We start from the raw sequence: 22,665 nt of genomic DNA, 5'->3' as shown, positions 1-22,665 counted from the left end.
CTGGACCGTGGTCTGAACCGAGGTTCATGTGTTTACTACATTGTATAAATTTGGTCCGCTTATTTTTGTTTCACACTGCAGTTTATGGAGCGCACCAAATACCTTTGTGTGATACTCCTACATCCTTTCATCATCACTTACGTATCGATGCATTTTCCTTAACCTGACGCTGATTGGTTTTAGAAGGACATGCGTCTGACGTTGGCGTGTTGACAATTCAGCGGGTGGTTCATTCATTGGACGTCCAGTGCGTCCAGCTCCGCCCACTTTGTTAGCGTCATGCCGTCCAGTCCCGCCCACTTTGTCAGCATCATGTCTTAGCTCCGCCTCTGAACGTAAGTGTGGCAGGATGGGTGTTTTGTCTGGTAACCTGTAAGCATTTGTGCTAAATAAAGCTCTGTGTTTTTAAATATTAGTGATTTGCTTACTTTTTTTCTTTTTCTACTTTAACTGACGTGGGTTGTTTACAAACATCCAGCAAATCTTTCCCTTTTTGTCAGCCGGCTGTGGGTGGTGTAATTCCTGCGTGCCTAATTCCAATATATGGGTTGATTGCCTTTAGTTCATTGGCTGAATAATCTGACCTGGGACTATATGTAGGCCAGGTGGCTGTTACCTGGGACACACCCTCTGTGGTTCCCAGCCCCCCTTCCTCGGCGTGCTGCTGGGCGAGGTCTGCAGCTTGGCGTTTGGCGTGGCTGGGTGAATGCTCTCCTTTGTCTTGGGAATTCTCACAAGCGTGCGTGCTGAGGCATTTGTGAGGAGATTGCTCCGGTGGTTTATGCCACGTGCAAAGGTTTCCATCTGTGTGTGAAGCTACGAGAAGCGCTGTGACTTTCCCGCTGTCTGCCGTGGAGAAGTGAAGCCTTGGAAGCTGGGGTGGTGGAGTACGGGGAGTGTCCAATACAGCTCTACCCGTGTGTGTGAGATCACCTGTGTCCCCCTCTTCGCGGAGGCTCCTCTCCCTGCATTAGTGCTATTGTTTTTTATTTTCTTTTAGGCTTTATGGTTCTTTTCTATTTTTTCCTCTGCTTATTTTTGGTTATATTTTGTGTTAATTGTTTTGTATGTCCAGACTCAGTCCTGGTGTGTGTGCTGCCTCCGGTGAGCTGTAGCGGACTGGTTTGCTTTTTTTTTCTGAACGCGCGCTGCATGTGACTCAGCGCGCCGTGTGTGTGTGTCTGTGTGTGTGTTACTATACTTCCTGGGTCCTGAGTTGCGCGCTGCTGCGGGAGGGAAAGCCTGTATGGTCAGTAAGCGTGATTTATTTTTTTATGTTGCCGGGCTGTGTATGGTTTAGTTGTGTTGGTATAATTGTTTATTTGAGTTAATTTGTTTTTGTTTTCTTTTTTGTCTGAACAGGAGCTGGGAGTGGTGACAAGCTGCTGAGGTGTTGAAGTCTAACTGGGTGTGCTTAGTGGTGTTTGTGTGCTGTGTAGTGGGGACTCCTCTCACCTGCAGTTAGCACTGGTCACAGTGTGCTCCAGCCCTGTTCAGGTTTTGTTTTTGATTTTTGGTGTTTGTGTTTCTTTCGTTGTGTTTCTCTTTTGTATTTATTTATTGATTTATTGGTTTTGTTTTTTTTGTAATATTTGATATTTATTAAAAGTTATATTTTTAAGTATAACCCTGTCTCAGACCATGTGACTCGAAACTGTGTGACCTTAATTCAATTGGTAGATTAAAACGTGGGTTTTGGGGTCATTTTTTTAAATTCCTGGGTTGTCCAGGTGGCGTAGTTGGCTACCAATTTAGTTATTTATTGGGTTCATCCATTTAAGAGCATAAATAACTACCCCCATACCGCACTGCACTTGCCACATAAGTAAACAATGTACAGGGCAGTTAGCGGACTTTAAATATAATGCGTCGCGTCGTCTGGTTTAAATACTGTGTTACACTACAAGCTGGCGAGACTTACGAGGCGTGGCGTGGACAAAGTGGGCGGGACTGGACGTCTAACTCCGCCTTCCCGCAGGCTGCAGTCAGTAGTAGTTGGTTATTTTTCTTCTTCTGCTGCCGTTGTTGAGGAACGCTGCTCAGCTTCCTGTAATTGATCTGAAAGTTCGAACCATCCAGAAAAGCTCTTTCACACTGCAGGAGAACCGGACCATGGTTCAGAAGATCCGGAACGAGACCACCTCTCTCGGTCGGACCAAAATCTGGTCCTTTGGTCCGGACCGTGGTTCACGGCCCCTTTCACACCTGCTACTTTGGTTCGGACCAAACAAGGCAGGTGTGAAAGCACCCTAAGTTAAATGTAACTGATTCTCTATAGAAACTAACCCTGACCTTAAGTCTAACCTCAACCACCAATTAACCTAAAAACCCTAAGTAAACATTAACCCTACAGGTGTAGGTGATACAAAACCCCTTTTTTCAGCAGTAAAATAAGTTTTTTATATTCTATAAATTTGAGAGTTTTGAAATCTACTACAGGACACTTGGAGAAGCTGCCTGTTTTCTCTCTACTCTACTCTACTAATAAATCCAGATAATAGTTCCAGTAACAGGAATCCCCAATTCTGCAGGTTTGAAAATCTAGAATAACATGACAAAACTAAAGGTTTGGAGAACATGAACTATTTGATTTGTATTCAGGAAAATATTGATTTTAAAAATGAGTTTAGGAAAGGGCTAATTTTATAATTGTATTCAATATATTTTGACATTATAATATTAGCAGATTTACTTAAATATATAATTTTATACTTTATATTACAATTACAATTATGTTTCTCAGTAATGTACCTTATCAGACATTTTCAAGCTTTTTAAGTAATGCTTGAATAGAAAAAAAAAAAAAAAGATTTATTGGTGTAATGTCAAAGACTGTTAGGTCTGTTAAGGGATTACATCTAACCCTGTACAGTGGTGTAAAAATGTGTTTGCTCCTTACAGATTTTTTTTACAGTTTTTTTTTTCAAAACTGTGAACTGTGAGTGCAACTTTTTGGAAGGTGTGTGTCGTGTAACATCTGTTGTAAACTCATAATTTTAGAAACACATGATTTCAGTAAAAGAACATCATACTGAATGTAAAACATGGTGGTGGTAGTGTGATGGTCTGGGGCTGCTTTGCTGCTTCAGGGCCTGAACAATTAGCTTAAGAACAGTGGAGCGCAGTTCCATCTAAGCCTCACATCACCAAACACAGCAATGCAGGTGAGCACAGGATACTTTTGGAAAGATGCAAAAGTACGCAAAAAAGTGTTGAACTTGGCCTTAATACTCCTTCTTTTAGGTTTATAATTTATACTATAATAAGATTTTAATTTTAGTGATCTGTAGCGCACCAGTCAATAGAACATTGAGCATGCAGCTGGATTTAGGGCACAGCTGGATTTGCGCGGCTCAAATCTAACATTCAAAAGGCATGTACTAATTTTCTTAATTAATTACGGGTGTTTTTTGAGCATAACATGAAATAAACCAATCCAGTTGTCATTCCCTTAACCCTAAAGCGTTAATGTTACGTTTTCAGCTTTTTTATAGGGTCACCTATGGTAGCTTTTATTTTATTATATGTGATGTTGTATGTTGTAAAAATAAAGAAGGGTTTCAAAACTTATCATACAGTGTAAACCCAACGTTAGTGATGGTGTTAATAATTATAATGCTAGTGCGGCGCTTTTGTGTGACTCAGCAGAGGATACTGACCTGCATGTTCACACTGTGAAGACCAGACACCAGCAGCTCATTTAAGCATTCTTATTTTATTCTTTATTCTGTTTATTGTTGAGTTAAAAGTCGGGTTTTAACTCAACCTATAAGAATGGACTCTGACGATTGACTGTTATCAGGGTTTTAATCAGTCAGTGGCGCATCAGACTTTTTAAGCAAAATAGTCAGAAATTTACCTGAACACACCTCACTTCCAGACCTCCACATCCATCAGTGTAGATATATTTTCTAGATTTAAACTCTGAAGCTATTTTAATGGGGCAGACGCAAGGCATGAAAATAGACTGTTGATAGGGTGTAAAATAGCAACGAGCATCGCGACACGCCTTGTGCAGGGTGTACGGTAGGTATGATAGATGTAAAAATTTCAAGACAAGAAGACTGCATTCATAAAAAAACAGCAAGTCCAGATCTCCAGTCTGCAGTTGTAGCTGGATATTTTTATTTTTCGAGTTTAAGAGACAAGATAGTTGTGAACATTATCTTGAGAACATCAGCCAACCTGAAACCTCCTAAAGCTCACGCTCGGTTCCAGTCATCACGGCGTGTGCAGAGATGTGTGGATCCAGTGCGATTTCACAGTGGTGCTGAGCAGAGTGGAAGGGGATTGGTGGAGAAAGAGAGGCTTGACTAGCAGCAGTAAATCCTGCCGTGTCACGTCCCTGTGGTTTTTATGCGCTGGAGTGGGATGACTGACTCGCTCTTGAAATAGTCTTTCTGCTTCCCCTGAATTAGAATGCTGAGTCCAGGTTGACGGTGCAGTACATCCATACAAAACTGTCAGCTGGAAATACCAGCTCTGCTGTTCTGAGATCAGTCTCCCATTCCCTCTTCCCAAACCTCGCCCATTACGCTTCTGCAGAGCTGGGTTCTGATCAGCATAAACGGACAGGTTCAGCTGACAGGAGGAAGAAGAGCAGGAGTGTGTGCAGAGGAGGCCATATATCTAACACACCTGGACTGAGTTAGTGGTTTATTATAAAACCATATTAAACCTGTTAAATCTTACATTTCGTCAGCGATACAAGTTGAGTTGTCTTGTTTCTTGTCTTAAAATTTTGCTGAATATAGTCAATACTGTCTGTTGGATATTGACTTCAGAACTCATCATCTGTATATACTAGTGCATTTAAAAAAAATCATATCATTGAAAAGTTCAGTAATTCAGTTCAAAATGGGAAACTCATATATTATATAGATTAATTAAACCAGGGGTGTCAAAAATACGGCCCGCGGGCCATTTGCGGCCCACTTCCTTTTTTGGTGAGGTATTTTAGAAATAGAATGAAAGTTGGCCCGCTGTTAAGCAGGTTTTTATAAGCTGAGATTCAAAGTTTGGACGCTAGGTGTCAGAAACGGGCCACAGAGTCTAAATGCAGCAAGAGTGAAGTTGTAGTGCAGAAAAAACGGGCCAAAGAGTCTAAAAGCAGAGAGAGTGCGCAATTGTAGAGCAGAAAAACGGGCCAAAGAGTCTAAAAGCAGAGAAGATGCGCATTTCTAGCGCAGAAAAACGGGCCAAAGAGTCTAAGAGTTGCCGTAATTAAGGAGTTTAATATTAAGAGAAATCATGAAATTAAACATCAATTAGAAAAATCTTAGTTTACACAACACTGTCAAAGATAGGTAAAGATAGTAAGTAAAATGGTGTGTAAATGAAAGTAATCAGGAAAAAGTATTATTTAAAGTGGTATATTTCATTATGTGTTTTATTACAGAGTCTGTGGCCCGTGACTTATATTTCTCCTTCTGGCCCCCAACAAAAAAAAGTTTGGACACCCCTGTATTAAACACACAGAGTGATCTATTTTAAGCATTTATTTATTTTATTGTTGATGATTATGACTTACAGCCAATAAAAAAAACAAAAATCAGTGTCTCAGAAAATTGGAGTGTTATATAAGACTTTTGACAGTCCTGCTGGAAAATGAAATCCACAGCTGAAGTGCTGTAAGATTTTGTGGAAAAACAAAACTGCACGGACTTTGGATTTGATAATAACACCAGCAGATGGTGATGAGGATTTAATTATATAATTTTCTTATATAATATTCTAAATTTCTGAGACACTAATTTTTGGGTTTTCATTGGCTGTAAACCATAATCATACATAACAAAAATACATCTATATAATATATGAGTTTCACCTATTTATGATAAAATACTGAAATAAAGTACCTTTTTAATGATATTCTAATTTTTCTAATATCCAATTTTATGTAAAACAAACTTAAATCATTTGAGTTTAAACAACGTATGGGTTTACAGTGTATATGAGCCCTGGTATACAAGCTTTACATCACCAACACAAAGGAGGCGAGCGGATACTTTTGACAATATAGTGTATTATAGAAATTGTCGATTTTTTTAGAGTAGATTTAATATTTAGTATTTAATCTGCATGCATTTTCCATTCATTCATTTCTATTCGTTTCTATTCATATGGAAATTACAAGCACATCCAAATTAAACAATTACAATCACTACATTGGATTTTATTCCCATCTAAAATCTCAGTCCTATGAAAAAAAAAGCGCAGTGTTCCTACCTGGCAGGTGGTAAAGGGTTTGATACTCCACAGGAACTGGGGCAGGTCCTGGATGGAGACTTGTAGACTGTAGGTGTTCCCTTTAAACAGCAGAGTCTTGGGTTCCTCCAGGAGCAAGCCTCCTCTGCTGGTCTCTGCAGACACCACTCCCTGCAGAGAGCAGATAAAAGGCAGCTCAGGGCAAAACAGTTCAAACAGATGCCTGCAGTTCCAGCGCGGTGGGCTTCCTTCCTCAGCAGCAGCTTCAGAGCCTGGGAAGGGCGGCGGGAACGCTGACTTAGCAGGTCACAACTTTTCCCAACTCTCCATCTTACTAGACACAAGTACATCATCAGTACTTTACTGTCTCAACCTCCTAAAACTGCATGGGCTGGTCTGAGGGGCCGCACTGAAGCTCATTTTAAACCAGCGCCATGATCAATACTAAAATTCTTAATATTCTTAATAGTTGAAAGTTCATTACACTTATAAAAGGGTGTAATAGGATTATTATGTTAGAATATTACCATTATAAGTAATTAATAATGAAAGAATATAGGAAAAGGAAAAGTCTTCTTTACCCTAATTATTATGCATCTACCTACCTATCCATTTGCCTACTTACCTACCTGCCTACCTACCTACCTACCCTTCTGTCTTCCCATGTACCTCACTACCTACCTACCTACCTACCTACCTACCCTTCTGTCTTCCCATGTACCTCACTACCTACCTACCTACCTACCTACCTACCCTTCTGTCTTCCCATGTACCTCACTACCTACCTACCTACCTAGCTATCTACATGTCTGCCAATATATATATACCTACCTACCTACATACCTACCTACCTACCTATCTACCTAGCTATCTACCTACCTACCAACCTACCTATCCTTCTGTCTACCCATGTACCTCACTACCTACCTACCTACCTAGCTATCTACATGTCTGCCAATATATATACCTACCTACCTACATACCTACCTACCTACCTACCTATCTACCTAGCTATCTACCTACCTACCAACCTACCTATCCTTCTGTCTACCCATGTACCTCACTACCTACCTACCTAGCTATCTACCTGTCTGCCAATCTATGTACCTACCTACCTACATACCTACCTACCTACCTACCTACCTAGCTATCTACCTAGCTATCTACCTACCTACCTATCCTTCTGTCTACACATGTACCTCACTACCTACCTACCTACCTACCTACCTACCTATATACATACCTGTTTACCTACCTCCATACCTACATACATACCTAAATACCTACTTACCTCTATACCTACATACATATCTACATACCTAAATACCTACCTACATAAATACTCATCTACCTACCTAGCTACCTACCTACCTATCTATCCACTACTTACGTATCTACCTACCTACATGTCTAAATACTTACCTACCTACATACATACCTACCTACCTACGTATCTATCTACCTACCAATCTATCTATCTATCTATCTATCTATCTATCTATCTATCTATCTATCTATCTATCTATCTATCTATCTATCTATCTATCTATCTATCTATCTATCTATCTACCTACCTACATACCTATTTATCTACATACCTACCTATTTGCCTACCTTCCTATCTATCTGTCTACCCATCTACCTGACCTCCTATCTACCTACCTATCTATCCACCTACCAATCCATCTACCTACCTACATACCTACCTACCTACCTACCTACCTACCTACCTACCTAAGTATCTATCTATCTACCTACCTACCTACCTACATATTTATCTACATACCTACCTATTTGCCTACCTTCCTATCTATCTGTCTACCTTTCTACCTGAACTCCTACCTACCTACCTACCTACCTACCTAACCATCTACCTACCTACCCACATGCCTACATATTTACCTACCCATCTGACTACCTACCCTCCTACATATCTACCTACCTACTTATCCACCTATAAATCTAGAATTTGACACAACACCTGGCAAAGCAACTTGCCAAACTTAGGAGTGATGAGGGGAAAGAGCGCAATGTACCCACCTAGAGAGAGCAAGGTCAATTGTGCTCTCTCTGGGCTCCGGCAGCTGATGGCAAACTGCATGACTGGAATTTGAACCAGTTCAGTTGCAATTGATATATATTCAGTGTAATGTTAGTTGAATGTTAGTTGTTGTTGTGATACCTTAGTTGTGATACCTAAGGTTTTATTTAATTTTTGTTCAGCCAGTTAAAATGCCACAGCCCAACAAAAATACAGTCCCAGAATTTAAATTGAATTTATGCACATGAGAGTTAAAGCCATGTCGCAGCCAATCAGGTTGTGCAAAAGTTCCGCAATAAGCATTTTCCCACAGTTTTGCCACTGGTGGGAAACTTTACCGAAGCACTGAAGAGCAAGCTAAGCAGACGGTGTGCAGAACCGGGGGTTTGGAAACAGTGATTAATGCTGCTGCCTGATTCCACACAGTACAGATACATTCAGAGCTCCATGTACCAAAACATAGTCTCAAATACGCAGTGCTAGCAGATCAGGATGCAGGAAACATACAGTATGAGCATCTGTGGAGAATACAGGTACAGTGAACACAGTAGCTCTGAGCTGCTGCTACAGTATAATATGAAAAAAATAAGAAACCTCATGAAAATCTTTGTCTTTTTGAGCCTATTTACTCAGTATTGAAAGATTTAAATGAGCTTTTATACAGATTAGGCATTAAATTATGAATTTTGAACTAGGTGTCAGAAACGGGCCAAAGAGTCTAAAAGTGGAGAGGGTGCGCATTTCTAGCGCAGAAAAAAGTGCCAAAGAGTCTAAAAGCAGGGAGAGTGCACATTTCTAACGCAGAAAAACGGGCCAAAGAGTCTAAAAGCGGAGAGAGTGCGCATTTCTAACGCAGAAAAACGGGGCAAAAGAGTCTAAAATCAGAGAGAGTGCGCATTTCTAGTGCAGAAAAACGGGGTAAAGAGTCTAAAAGCGAAGAGAGTGCGCATTTCTAGTGCAGAAAAACGGGCCAAAGAGTCTAAAAGTGGAGAGGGTGCGCATTTCTAGTGCAGAAAAACGGGGTAAAGAATCTAAAAGTGGAGAGGGTGCGCATTTCTAGCGCAGAAAAATGGGCCAAAGAGTCTAAAAGCAGAGAGAGTGCGCATTTCTAGCACAGAAAAACAGGGCAAAAGAGTCTAAAAGCGGAGAGAGTGCGCATTTCTAGCGCAGAAAAACGGGGCAAAAGAGTCTAAAAGCGGAGAGAGTGCCCATTTCTAGCGCAGAAAAACGGGCCAAAGAATCTAAAAGCGGAGAGGGTGCGCATTTATAGCGCAGAAAAACGGGCCAAAGAGTCTAAAAGTGGAGAGAGTGCGTATTTCTAGCGCAGAAAAATGGGCCAAAGAGTCTAAAAGCAGAGAGAGTGCGCATTTCTAGCGCAGAAAAACGGGGCAAAAGAGTCTAAAAGCGGAGAGAGTGCCCATTTCTAGCGCAAAAAAACGGGCCGAAATTAAGGAGTTTAATATTAAGAGACATCAAATATATTTCTCATTCTGGCCCCCAACAAAAAAGTTTGGACACCCCTGATCTACAGGGTGTTTCAGCTGTAGGTAGGAGTGTATAATAGAGTGGAGGACAGTGAGAGATTTTTAAACACAGTGTTTAAAAACTCCAGCAGCACTGCTGCAGTATCTCATTCACTCACTGTACCACCAGCACAACACACACTAACACTAAAGAGGTGGTTATAGTATTATGCTTGATGGGTGTATATAGGCCTGAATGTTGTCAGTCAGTGAGATGTGAGAGGACCGTTCTGGGGAAGGAATCAGAATTTCCACTTTTAGATAAAACAGAGGAGGAGACGCTGTGAAAGACGAGTCCTGAGCTGTTCACTCCACTTCTCTGAAGAAAGGCTGCGCAAAAGAGAGGGGGGTTCAAACCGCACCATCGCCACCCCTGCCGGCTTCAGAATCAGAACACAAAATTCAATTCAAATGGATTAAGGGCTGCTTTGATTTCAGATGTGCTGCTGTTCATCTGTCATAATTGCTTTGTGTTTCAGTGGGCTGTTCAGATATGCGTGCCTGTGTGTGAGTGTGTGTGTGTGGGTGTGTGTGTGTGTGTGTTTGTGTGCTGTCGGTTCTCAGTCTCACACTGCTCACAGACAGCAGTCTGAGCACTCAAGCAGAACTATACTGATTGATTCTGATCAGAGAAAAAGAGAGAAAGAGAGAGAAAGAGAGAGTGTGTATAGTAGGGTGAGAGACTGAGAAATATAGAGTAAGAGAGAGAGAGAGACAGAGAGTTTAATTGAGAGTGTATGGTAACGTGACACAGTGTGTGTGGTAGATTGAGAGAGAGAGAGAGAAAGAGAGGGAGAGAGAGAGAGAGAGAGAGAGAGAGAGGTGCAATAAAAGAAAAGGAGAATGTGTGTGGTAGAGTAACAGAGAGAGAAAGTATGGTAGAGTGAGAGTAGGAGAAGTAGAGTACCAGAGAGAGTGGTATAGTGAGAGAGTGAGAGTAAGAAAGAAAGAGAGAGAGAGAGAGAGAGAGAGAGAATGTGTGGTAGAGTGTGTGAGAAAGTGTGTGGTAGAGAAAGAGAGAGAAAGTGTGTGGTAGAGTGGGAGAGAGAGGAAAGTATGTGGTAAAATGAGAGTGAGAGACAGAGAGAGTATGGTAGAGTGAGAGAGAGTGTGTGGTAGAGTGAGAGAGAGAGTGTGTTTGGTAGAATGAGAGAGAGAGTGTGTGTGGTAGGGTGAGAGAGATAGTGTGTTTGGTAGAGTGAGAGAGAGTGTGTTTGGTAGAGTGTGAGAGAGTGTGTGGTAGAGTGAGAGAGAGAGTGTGTTTGGTAGAATGAGAGAGAGAGTGTGTGTGGTAGGGTGAGAGAGATAGTGTGTTTGGTAGAGTGTGAGAGAGTGTGTTTGGTAGAGTGTGAGAGAGTGTGTGGTAGAGTGAGAGAGAGAGTGTGTGGTAGAGTGAGAGAGAAAGAGAGTGTGTGTGGTGGAGTGAAAGAGAGAGTGTGTATGGTAGAGTAAGAGATAGTGTGTGTGGTAGGGTGAGAGAGAGTGTGTATGGTAGAGTGAGAGAGATAGTGTGTGTAGTGGAGTTAGAAAGAGAGTGTGTATGGCAGAGTGAGAGATAGTGTGTGTGGTGGAGTGAGAGAGAGAGTGTGTGGTAAAGCGAGAGAGTGTGGTAGAGAGAGTGAGAGAGAGAGAGAGAGAGAGAGAGAGTGTGTGTGGTTGAGTGAGAGAGATAGTGTGTAAGTGAAAGAGAGAAAGTGTGTGGTAGAGTGAGTGTGCGGTAGAGCGAGAGAGTGTGGTAGAGAAATGGTGTGTGGTAGCAATAAGAGAGAGTGTGTGTGGTGGAGTGAGAGAGAGAGTGTGTATGGTAGAATAAGAGATAGTGTGTGTGGTAGGCTGAGAGAGAGTGTGTGTATGGTAGAGTGAGAGAGATAGTGTGTGTAGTGGAGTTAGAAAGAGAGTGTGTGTGGTGGAGTGAGAGAGAGAGTGTGTGGTAAAGAGAGAGTGTGGTAGAGAGAGTGAGACAGTGTGTGGTAGAGCGAGAGAGTGTGGTAGAGAGAGTGAGAGAGAGAGAGTGTGTGGTAGAGCGAGAGAGTGTGGTAGAGAGAGTGAGAGAGAGAGAGGGTGTGGTAGAGCGAGAGAGTGTGGTAGAGAGAGTGAGAGAGAGAGTGTGTGGTAGAGCGAGAGAGTGTGGTAGAGAGAGTGAGAGAGAGAGTGCATGTGGTGGAGTGAGAGAGAGTGTGTGTAGTAGAGTGAGAGAGAGAGTGTGGGGTTAAGTGAGAGAGAAAGTGTGTAGTAGAGTGAGAGAGAGAGTGTGGGGTAGAGTGAGAGAGAGTGTGTGGTAAAGCGAGAGAGTGTGGTAGAGTGAGTGAGAGAGAGAGAGGGTGTGGTAAAGCGAGAGAGTGTGGTAGAGAGAGAGAGTGAGAGAGAGAGTGTGTGGTAGAGAGAGAGAGTGTGGTAGAGAGAGTGAGAGAGAGAGTGTGTGTGGTGGAGTGAGAGAGAAAGTGTGTAGTAGAGTGAGAGAGAGAGTGTGGGGTAGAGTGAGAGAGAGTGTGTGGTAAAGCGAGAGAGTGTGGTAGAGAGAATGAGAGAGAGAGTGTGTGTGGTACAGTGAGAGAGAGTGTGTGGTAGAGAGAGAGAGTGTGTGGTAGAGTGAGAGAGAGTGTGTGTTGTAGAGTGAGAGATAGTGTGTGTGGTAGAGTGAGAGAGAGTGTGTGTGGGGGAGTGAGAGAGAGTGTGTGTGGTAGGGTGAGAGAGTGTGTGTATGGTAGAGTGAGAGAGATAGTGTGTAAGTGAAAGGGAGAAAGTGTGTGGTAGAGTGAGAGAGAGTGTGTGTGGTAGAATGAGTGAGAGAGAGAGTGTGTGGTAGAGCGAGAGAGTGTGGTAGAGAGAGTGAGAGAGAGAGTGTGTGGTAGAGCGAGAGAGTGTGGTAGAGAGAGTGAGAGAGAGAGTGTGTGTGGTGGAGTGAGAGAGAAAGTGTGTAGTAGAGTGAGAGAGAGAGTGTGTAGTAGAGCGAGAGAGTGTGGTAGATAGAGTGTGTGTGGTAGAGTGAGAGAGAAAGTGTGTGCGGTAGGGTGAGAAAGATAGTGTGTGTGGTGGGGTGAGAGAGAGAGTGTGTGTGGTGGAGTGAAAGAGAGTTAAAGTGAGAAACGATACAGACAGCAGTATTCACAGCTTTGTGAACATCCAAATAGCAGAGTCACGCTACATCAGCTCACTACTAAAATAAAAAGGTGTGGTTCACATTTACCTTAATTTGTTTTAAATCACATCACTCTGAGAAGCAACTAAACCAGTTTCCAACACACCAACCTGAAGTCCAGTTGCAAAAGCTGGTCGTATTTTTGATTGTTGCTTAATTTCAATGTAAACTGTCTCTATGTTCATGTTAACTAGCTACTAAAATTTCATAGAATTTACCAACTAGTTTAAACATCTTTAAGGTGTACCTTAAATCCAAGACTTGGACTCAGTCTTTGTCAGGACCAAAGTCTTACATAGCAATTTAGAGCAAGATTTAGTTGTAATTGAGACCAAGCCTCATTGAAGTAAAGACTAAGACCTGAACACAAGTCAGAGTTGAGACCTGAGCTCATTTAGTCCAAGTCAAGGTTGAAACACAGACAAAAGAAGAGTCAGGACTGACAACTGGACTCAAGTACAAGTCTGAACACAAGTAAAAGTCAAGACTGAGAGCTGGACATCTTTCAGAGCCAAGACCAAGACCTTCTCACTGATTCCAGGTCAAGACAAGGTCCACACAAGATGAGTCTTGGAAAATGACTTATAGACTGCAAGAAATGACTTTGACCTGGACACATTTCAGAGTCAAGACCTGGATTGTTTAATTTACATAAAAAATGGGACCCAGACATAACTTCAAGTCAACACAGAGACATGGAAACAAGTCTGTGTCAAGAATAAGTCCAGGACTTCTGAATCTGAGTCAAGTCCAAGACCAGGACACATCAAAATCAAGTTTTAACAGAGAACCTGACCTCAATCTAAGTCAAGACCAAGACCTGGACCTGAATCTGAGTCAAAAGCAAGACCTGGACTTATTGAACCTGAATCAAGTCCAAGACCAATACACGTCAAAATCAAGTTATAACAGAGACCTGGACCTGAATCTGATTCAAGAACAAGACCTGGACCTGAATCTGAGTCAAGTCCAAAACCAGGACACATCAAAATCAAGTTATTACAGAGACCTGGACCTGAAACTAAGTCAAGACCAAGACTTGGACTTATTAATTCTAAATCAAGTCCAAGACCAGGGCACGTCAAAATCAAGTTACAACAGAGATCTGGACCTGAATCTAAGTCAAGACCAAGACCTGGACTTATTAATTCTAAATCAAGTCCAAGAACAGGACACATCAAAATCAAGTTATTACAGAGAGCTGGACCTGAATCTGAGTCAAGTCCAAGACCTAGTCTTATTGAATCTGTATCAAGTCCAAGACCAGGACACATCAAAATCAAGTCAGAACAGAGATCTGGACCTAAATCTGAGTCAAGACTAAGACCTAGTCTTATTGAATCTGTATCAAGTCCAAGACCAGGTCACGTCCAAATTAAGTTAGAACAGAGATCTGGACCTGAATCTGAGTCAAGACCAAGACCAGGACCTGAGTCTGAGTCAAGTCCAAGACCTAGACCTGAATCTAAGTGAAGACCAAGACCTGGACACATGAAAATCAAGTTAGAACAGAGATCTGGACCTGAATCTGAGTCAAGATCAAGACCTGGACCTGAATCTGAGTCAAGTCCAAGACCTGTACCTGAATCTAAGTCAAGACCAAGACCTGGACTTATTAATTCTGAATCAAGTCCAAGACCAGGACACATCAAAATCAAGTTATTACAGAGAGCTGGACCTGAATCTGAGTCAAGTCCAAGACCTAGTCTTATTGAATCTGTATCAAGTCCAAGACCAGGACACATCAAAATCAAGTCAGAACAGAGATCTGGACCTAAATCTGAGTCAAGACTAAGACCTAGTCTTATTGAATCTGTATCAAGTCCAAGACCAGGACACATCAAAATCAAGTCAGAACAGAGATCTGGACCTAAATCTGAGTCAAGACTAAGACCTAGTCTTATTGAATCTGTATCAAGTCCAAGACCAGGTCACGTCCAAATTAAGTTAGAACAGAGATCTGGACCTGAATCTGAATCAAAAGCAAGACCTGGACTTATTGAATCTGAATCAAGTCCAAGACCAATACACGTCAAAATCAAGTTATAACAGAGACCTGGACCTGAATCTGATTCAAGAACAAGACCTGGACCTGAATCTGATTCAAGAACAAGACCTGGACCTGAATCTGAGTCAAGTCCAAAACCAGGACACATCAAATCAAGTTATTACAGAGACCTGGACCTGAAACTAAGTCAAGACCAAGACTTGGACTTATTAATTCTAAATCAAGTCCAAGACCAGGGCACGTCAAAATCAAGTTAGAACAGAGATCTGGACCTGAATCTAAGTCAAGACCAAGACCTGGACTTATTAATTCTGAATCAAGTCTAAGACCAGGACACTTCAAAATCAAGTTATTACAGAGAGCTGGACCTGAATCTGAGTTAAGACCAAGACCTAGTCTTATTGAATCTGTATCAAGTCCAAGACCAGGCCACATCAAAATCAAGTTAGAACAGAGATCTGGACCTGAATCTGAGTCAAGAACTTGTCTTATTGAATCTGTATCAAGTGCAAGATCAGGACACGTTTAATTCAAGTTAGAACAGAGACCTAGACTTGAATCTAAGTCAAGAACAAGACCTGGACCCGAATCTGAGTCAAGACCAAGACCTAGTCTTATTGAATTTGTGTCAAGTCCAAGATCAGGACACGTCAAAATCAAGTTAGAACAGAGATCTGGATCTGAGTCTGAGTCAATACCAAGACCTAGACCTGAATCTGAATCAAGTCCAAGACCAGGACACATCAAAATCAAGTTATAACAGAGAACCTGACCTGAATCTGAGTCAAGACCAAGACCTGGACCTCAATCTGAGTCAAGTCCAAGACCAGGACACCTCAAAATCAAGTTAGAACAGAGAACCTGACCTGAATCTGAGTCAAGACCAAGACCTGGACCTGAATCTGAATCAAGTCCAAGACCAGGACACCTCAAAATCAAGTTAGAACAGAGAACCTGACCTGAATCTGAGTCAAGACCAAGACCTGGACCTGAATCTGAATCAAGTCCAAGACCAGGACACATCAAAATCAAGTTATAACAGAGAACCTGACCTGAATCTGAGTCAAGACCAAGACCTGGACCTGAATCTGAGTCAAGTCCAAGACCAGGACACCTCAAAATCAAGTAAGAACAGAGAACCTGACCTGAATCTGAGTCAAGACCAAGACCTGGACCTGAATCTGAGTCAAGACCAAGACCTGGACCTGAATCTGAGTCAAGACTAAGACCAGGACACCTCAAAATCAAGTTAGAACAGAGAACCTGACCTGAATCTGAGTTAAGACCAAGACCTAGTCTTATTGAATCTGTATCAAGTGCAAGATCAGGACACGTTTAAATCAAGTTAGAACAGAGACCTAGACTTGAATCTGAGTCAAGATCAAGACCTGGACCTGAATCTGATTCAAGACCAAGACCTGGACTTATTGAATCTGTATCAAGTCCAAGACCAGGACACGTTAAAATCAAGTTTGAACAGAGATCTGGACCTGGATCTGAGTCAAGTCCAAGACCAGGACACATCAACATCAAGTTATAACAGAGAACCTGACCTGAATCTGAGTCAAGACCAAGACCTGGACTTATTAATTCTGAATCAAGTCCAAGACCAGGACACCTCAAAATCAAGTAAGAACAGAGAACCTGACCTGAATCTGAGTCAAGACCAAGACCTGGACCTGAATCTGAGTCAATACCAAGACCTGGGCACATTAGTTCAATCCAAAACCTGGATTTGGACACAAGACAGAGTCAAGATTTGAGTCCTGGACACAACAAATCATAGTGAGGTCCGACCAACAACCAGACAGAAATCAGAGCAAAAACTGAAAAAAAAAAAACCTAGATGTATGGCAGACTTTATCTGTCAACAGATCTCAGTGTGTTCCTGCAAGATCATTCACCATTTCAAAGCACCATGTCCTGGCTTTTACCTCCTGTGAAGAAAACTGCAAATACAGACTCCAAACACAAAAGAACAGACGGAAAACTAGTTTCTAAAAATCAACATCTTCTGCATATTCGCAAACACAGAGCCCTGACTCACAGCCGCTCCATTTGCATAGTCAATATGTGTTAGGACAAATGGCTGTGCAGGGTTCTGCAGAACTTAAACAGTGGAAAGTCTTTTCTCTGCTCAATCTCACACCACCACTGCTGCTACTCTGAGTCTAAAACCTGCTTACAGCAAGTCTACATCAAGACCTGTCACAATGAATTCCAGTCAGAGTTTAGTTCCAGACTCTGTCGTAGTGAAGTCTAGGTCAGGTCCAATACTTCTCAGTAGTCAGGTCCAAGTAGGTCCAGTACTTTGCAGTAGTCTTTGCAGAGTCTAAAGCATGACTGGGTGTAGCAGCATGCAGGTCTGAGTTATGACCAGGCCTTTGTAGTAGTCTAAGCAAATCTCTGGCAAGACTAAAATTAAGACATAGCAAGTAAAAGTAATTTTTTAACAAAGATTAATGCTAATCCTAAATTATTCAGCACTGTAAATGGAGATTCTCCATTGAAAGAGATATGAAGTATAGGACTAGGCTTAATTTCCTTTTCTGGGAATCCAACCTATTGAGTTTCAGCCAAGACAAAAACTTTGTAGTAGACAAGTTTACAGTCATATGAAAAAGTTTGGGCACCCCTATTAATATTAATCATTTTAGTTCTAAATATTTGGGTGTTCAACCATTTCAGTTTGATATATCTAATAACTGATGGACACAGTGATATTTCAGGATTGAAATGAGGTTTATTGTACTAACCGAAAATGTGCAATGTGCATTAAACCAAAATTTGACCGGTGCAAAAGTATGGGCACCCTGATCATTTTATTTATTTGAATACTCCTATTTTTTACTGACTTACTGAAGCACAAAATTGGTTTGGTAACCTCATTGAGCTTTGAACTTCATAGCCAGGTGTATCCAATCATGAGAAAAGGTATTTAAGGTGGCCAATTGCAAGTTGTTCTCCTATTTGAATCTCCTCTGAAGAGTGGCATCATGGGCTCATCAAAACAACTCTCAAATGATCTAAAAACAAAGGTTGTTCAACATAGTTGTTCAGGGGAAGGATACAAAAAGTTGTCTCAGAGATTTAACCTGTCAGTTTCCACTGTGAGGAACATAGTAAGGAAATGGAAGAGCACAGGGACAGTTCTTGTTAAGCCCAGAAGTGGCAGGCCAAGAAAAATATCAGAAAGGCAGAGAAGAAGAATGGTGAGAACAGTCAAGGACAATCCACAGACCACCTCCAAAGAGCTGCAGCATCATCTTGCTGCAGATGGTGTCACTGTGCATCGTTCAACAATACAGCGCACTTTACACAAGGAGAAGCTGTATGGGAGAGTGATGCGAAAGAAGCCATTTCTGCAAGCACGCCACAAACAGAGTCGCCTGAGGTGTGCTTTTGCCACAGTTTGTGGCAGGCTTGCAGAAATGAAATATTACTGTGTCCATCAGTTATTAGATATATCAAACTGAAATGGCTGTTGCAAACACCCAAATATTTATAACTAAAAATGATTAAGATTAATAGGGGTGCCCAAACATTTTCATATGACTGTATGTCAAGACCAAAGGCCTTAACACAAGTCCAGCATATTATAGTTTGTGGAGGTAAAGTTAAGATTGAAACCCTGACAAAAGTCCAAGTCCAGACCAAGACCTTGACTTATCAATCACTAATACTTCTTTTCCACCAACAAAGGGCTGGTGCCGGTGCCAAATTCGTTTTTTGCAAACCTTTTAAGAACTGGCTTTAAGGAGTCACTCACTCCTTTTTAAAGTTGATTCATTTTCATTCATGTAGCTGCTTCTGCTGCTCTTAGCTGTGAATGCAGGTAAGGTTTGTAAACAACTTTGCCCCGGAGACGCTTTAATGCCCCGCCCTTTGGCCGCTCGCGTCACAGATTCGCTGGTTCCAGACCAGCAAGATTGTGGGGCCACAACGGAACCGGCTTTTCTGGCCGAAAAACCTGTGATTTTCCGGTGGAAATGCAAAGAACCGTTCGGAAACCTGCCACCAGCACTGGCACCATGCCGGTGAAAAAGCACCTTAAGACCTAGGAATGATTAAAATCAAGTCCCAAAAATAATTTAGCAATATAGTTTGTGTAGAGAAAAAGGTCTTATTACAATGAAACTGACTTAAAACCAATAATGTTTGTGGCATTAAAAGGTCCTGAGTCAAGACAGACTTTGCAGTAGTTAAATCCTAGTCAATAATGAAACTGTGCAGTCTCTTTCAGAATGAGCCATTTAAGGGCTCTGTCACTTTTGCAAACGCAAATAAGCTGTTGCTGACCATGCCCCATTTTAACGTTGAGTGTTTTCCACAAGTTAGTGTAAGCTTGAGCTAAACTGCAGAACACGAACAAGCTGGTCCTAACTTGGCACAGATCCCTCTATCAAAAAAAGTCTGCTGGCTAATCCTGCTGTGTACTGTCTGAGGTTCACAACCAAAATTACTAAAGTGGCGATTCTTCAACTGATCTAGTGGGTGGGGTGAGCCAGGGTGGTTCTATGCAGATTTCCTTATTGTGATGTCATAATAAGAGAGCGGCTCATAGAAGCAAATGATTCCTGACACCAAAATCTTTCAGCTGATTCACAGAAAATAAATGGATGGATGGATTTTTTTTATAGGAGAGTGTCTATAGAGGCAATCGAGACCCAAGTGGAAATATAATAGTATGCAAAATCTGCTTTATGAAGTCAGCTTTATGAGGTAGAGTCACCTTGTGGAAATACGCCAGAAATCTACCTGAACACACCTCATCACTAGACCACCACGTCCATCAGCGTATATATATATTCACAAGCACTGTTGCTATTTAAACGAGGCAGGTTGAAGGTGCAAAAATATATGTATAAAATATACAGCCTTATGTTTGACACATACATTTGACTAGGCCTGGATAATGATTCTATATCGGTATTTATCACGACAAGAAATGTTTCAATAACGGTTTCAATAATCATTTTTGTGGCATATCGATATGTATTATCTACAGAATCTAGCACAGACAGGCAGTCTTTAGCGCGGTCAGTTCACTGCAGAGCTGAACACAATCAGCCTCCATAGCATGCAGGCTATACATGCAAATAAAAGTGAGCATTGATTTATTCTGACCATTTTGTATTTCTAAAGTATTATATAGTTTTTGTGAGAGGAGGCTTTAAAAACTTAAATTAAAAATTTCAGACAGTAGTGTACAGATTTCCATTGCAGGGATTCTTAGCAGTTTTTCTGAGGCCTTCAAAGTATTTATATTGATATCAAAATTATATCGTATCGACCGAATATAATATATCGTCCAGCACTACATTTGACACATACCTGGGTCTCAATCTGTGGTGATTCTACCTTACAATTTATAGAATTTAAAGCATCTGCTTTGTTTTGGGGGTAAAACACACTGCAGAGCATCTTCAGGGGTCCAAGCCTTGAAGACTCACCAGGTTAAAACTGTTTTTAAGTTACATTTTACATGAAATACTCACGGCCACTCTGAATCTCTACTCCATGACTGGGCATCTAAACTACTGAAATATATAATGATACAGTAAAGTTTACAATAGGGGTTTAATGAGGGGGTAGAAGTTTTATTCTACCCTGTCTGTTAGTGATCCAGTGTTTGATCCTATGACTGCTCGTGGTTTTGATCATATCTGCTGAAATATATTCATGTATTATGTAGTATGTGGATCAATGGAGACCAGATACCGCCAAGCACCTTCTGCTCATCCTCTGGTTGTTCTGTGCGTTTTCAGACCCCCAGGGTACGCCAGAGGAGCAAGATCAAAATCACACCGACCGCAGTCGAGTTAAAAGGTTACAATCTCTCAATACTGAGAAAGTAATAGATAGAACTGAACAGACGTGAACGAAGTACAACACCCCAAGGTTCGGGCGCTATTTAAGTGATCTTCTATTTTTTCCTATAAAAAAAAATTATATTATTGAAAAGTTACTTTATTTCAGTAATTATTTTATTGTTGATGATTTTAGCTTGCAGCCAATGAAAACCCCAACAAGCAGTGTCTCAAGAAATTAGAATATTATATAAGACCAATTAGTCCTTGTGGCAGTGTGGGCAGTGTGCCAAGTCCTGCTGGAAAATGAAATCTGCATCTTCATAAAAGTTATCAGTAGCAGAGGGAAGCATGAAGTGCTGTAAGATTTTGTGGGAAAACAAAACTGCACTGACTTTAGACTTGATAATAAAACACAGTGGACCAACACCAGCAGATGACATGTCTCCCTAAACCATCACTGATTGGTGGAAACTTCACACTACACCTCGAGCAGTTTGGACTGTGTGTCTCTCCACTCTTCCTCCAGACTCTGCTCCCTTGATTTACAAATGAAATGTAAAATATACTGATGATCAGTGAAGGAACACATGGCATTAATATGCAGCAAATTTGAAGTTGACCATTTAAAAAACACTAACAAAACCAATGGAACTTAGATTAGACTTAAAAACTGTAATGGTGGATGATGCCCTAATAAAACAGGCAGATTAGTCTGGGTGCTGCAACGGAAACAGCTCTGTCACCCTTTGACTTCAGTCTAGAATGCGACGTCTCCAAAAGCAGCTCATTTGAAGATCTTAGGACACTTTGGGTTGAGTATGGAAAAAGAAGTTGCCATTTAAGGCTTTAAATGAGTCGAGTTGAGTTGAGTCGAGCAGCTGCATTTTGGACCGGCTGCAAATGTGACAGAGCTGATTGGTTGATACCCGGATAAAGATAGTTGCATTAGTCCAAACGTGATGTGATAAAAGCATGAGTTGCAATTTCCAGGTCCTTGACAGTTAACATGAGTATTAGCTGTGCAGGAAAACAGAGAAACACTCGTACTAACACCCAGTGATGGTATAGTTACTTTGAAAAAGTAATCCGATGACTGATTACTGATTACTCCTTTAAAAAGTAACTTAGTTACTTTATGGATTACTTGATTTTAAAAGTAACTAAGTTACTTTACAAGTTACTTTATTAGTTACTTTCAGCAGCTGCAGACTCCACCTCCCGCCACCTTAACATACACCATAACAGCAACAATGTATCTCTAGACATTTAAAGTTGAACTATTTCCTGAAAAAAATATACATATATGTTCGGTGCCGAGTGGTCCAGCGGTCTAAAACGCTGCCACTATGAGCAGGAGGTCGTAGGTTCGAACCCCCGATCATGCAGCTTTAACATCAAGCTGCCGGCGCTCAGAGGGAGTAAAACATGGCCCTGCTCCCTCTGGGTGGGTACAGTAGATGGCGCTCTCTCCCCACATCACTCCTAGGGTGATGTCTGCAGCACAGGGCATCTGTGAGCTGATGTATCAGAACCGAGTCACTGCGCTTTCCTACGAGCGTTAGCGCTGTGATGCTACTCGGCAATGCTACAGCATCAGCAGCAGCTCAAAAAGAAGAGGTGGCTGGCTTCACATGTATCAGAGGAAGCATGTGTTAGTCTTCGCCCTCCTGGTGTGTTGGGGCGTTGCTAGAGATAGGGGGAGTCCTAATGAGTGGGTTGGGTAATTTGCCATGTAAATTGGGGAGAAAATGTGAAAAATTTGAAATAAAATTATATAAAAAAAATAAAATAAAATAAAATATGTTCTTTCTTGATTTCACTTAACATAAATACTTGTTTAAAAAAAATACAAAATAAAGAAAGTCTTTCTTGGCCTGACATATTTAACACTGTAAAACTGAACATAGAACCTGTTGTTCTCAGCAGGGCAGCAA

The 22,665-nt window shown here is 41.4% G+C and overlaps 1 protein-coding gene across 3 annotated transcripts in view; it reads right to left on the bottom strand.

Moving 5' to 3' along the window:
* Positions 1-22,665, bottom strand: part of unc5db (unc-5 netrin receptor Db) — a 402,981-nt gene that overhangs the window by 10,750 nt on the left and 369,566 nt on the right. For all 3 annotated transcript variants that reach the window (XM_022666860.2, XM_022666862.2, XM_022666861.2), the window contains one exon: positions 6,229-6,378. In XM_022666860.2, the coding sequence (XP_022522581.2) occupies positions 6,229-6,378 (150 nt within the window). The remainder of the gene's footprint in view (positions 1-6,228; positions 6,379-22,665) is intronic.

This window comes from Astyanax mexicanus, chromosome 22 (assembly GCF_023375975.1).
Source record: "Astyanax mexicanus isolate ESR-SI-001 chromosome 22, AstMex3_surface, whole genome shotgun sequence".
Taxonomy (NCBI): domain Eukaryota; kingdom Metazoa; phylum Chordata; class Actinopteri; order Characiformes; family Acestrorhamphidae; genus Astyanax; species Astyanax mexicanus.
This window is presented reverse-complemented; position numbering and strand designations above follow the sequence as displayed.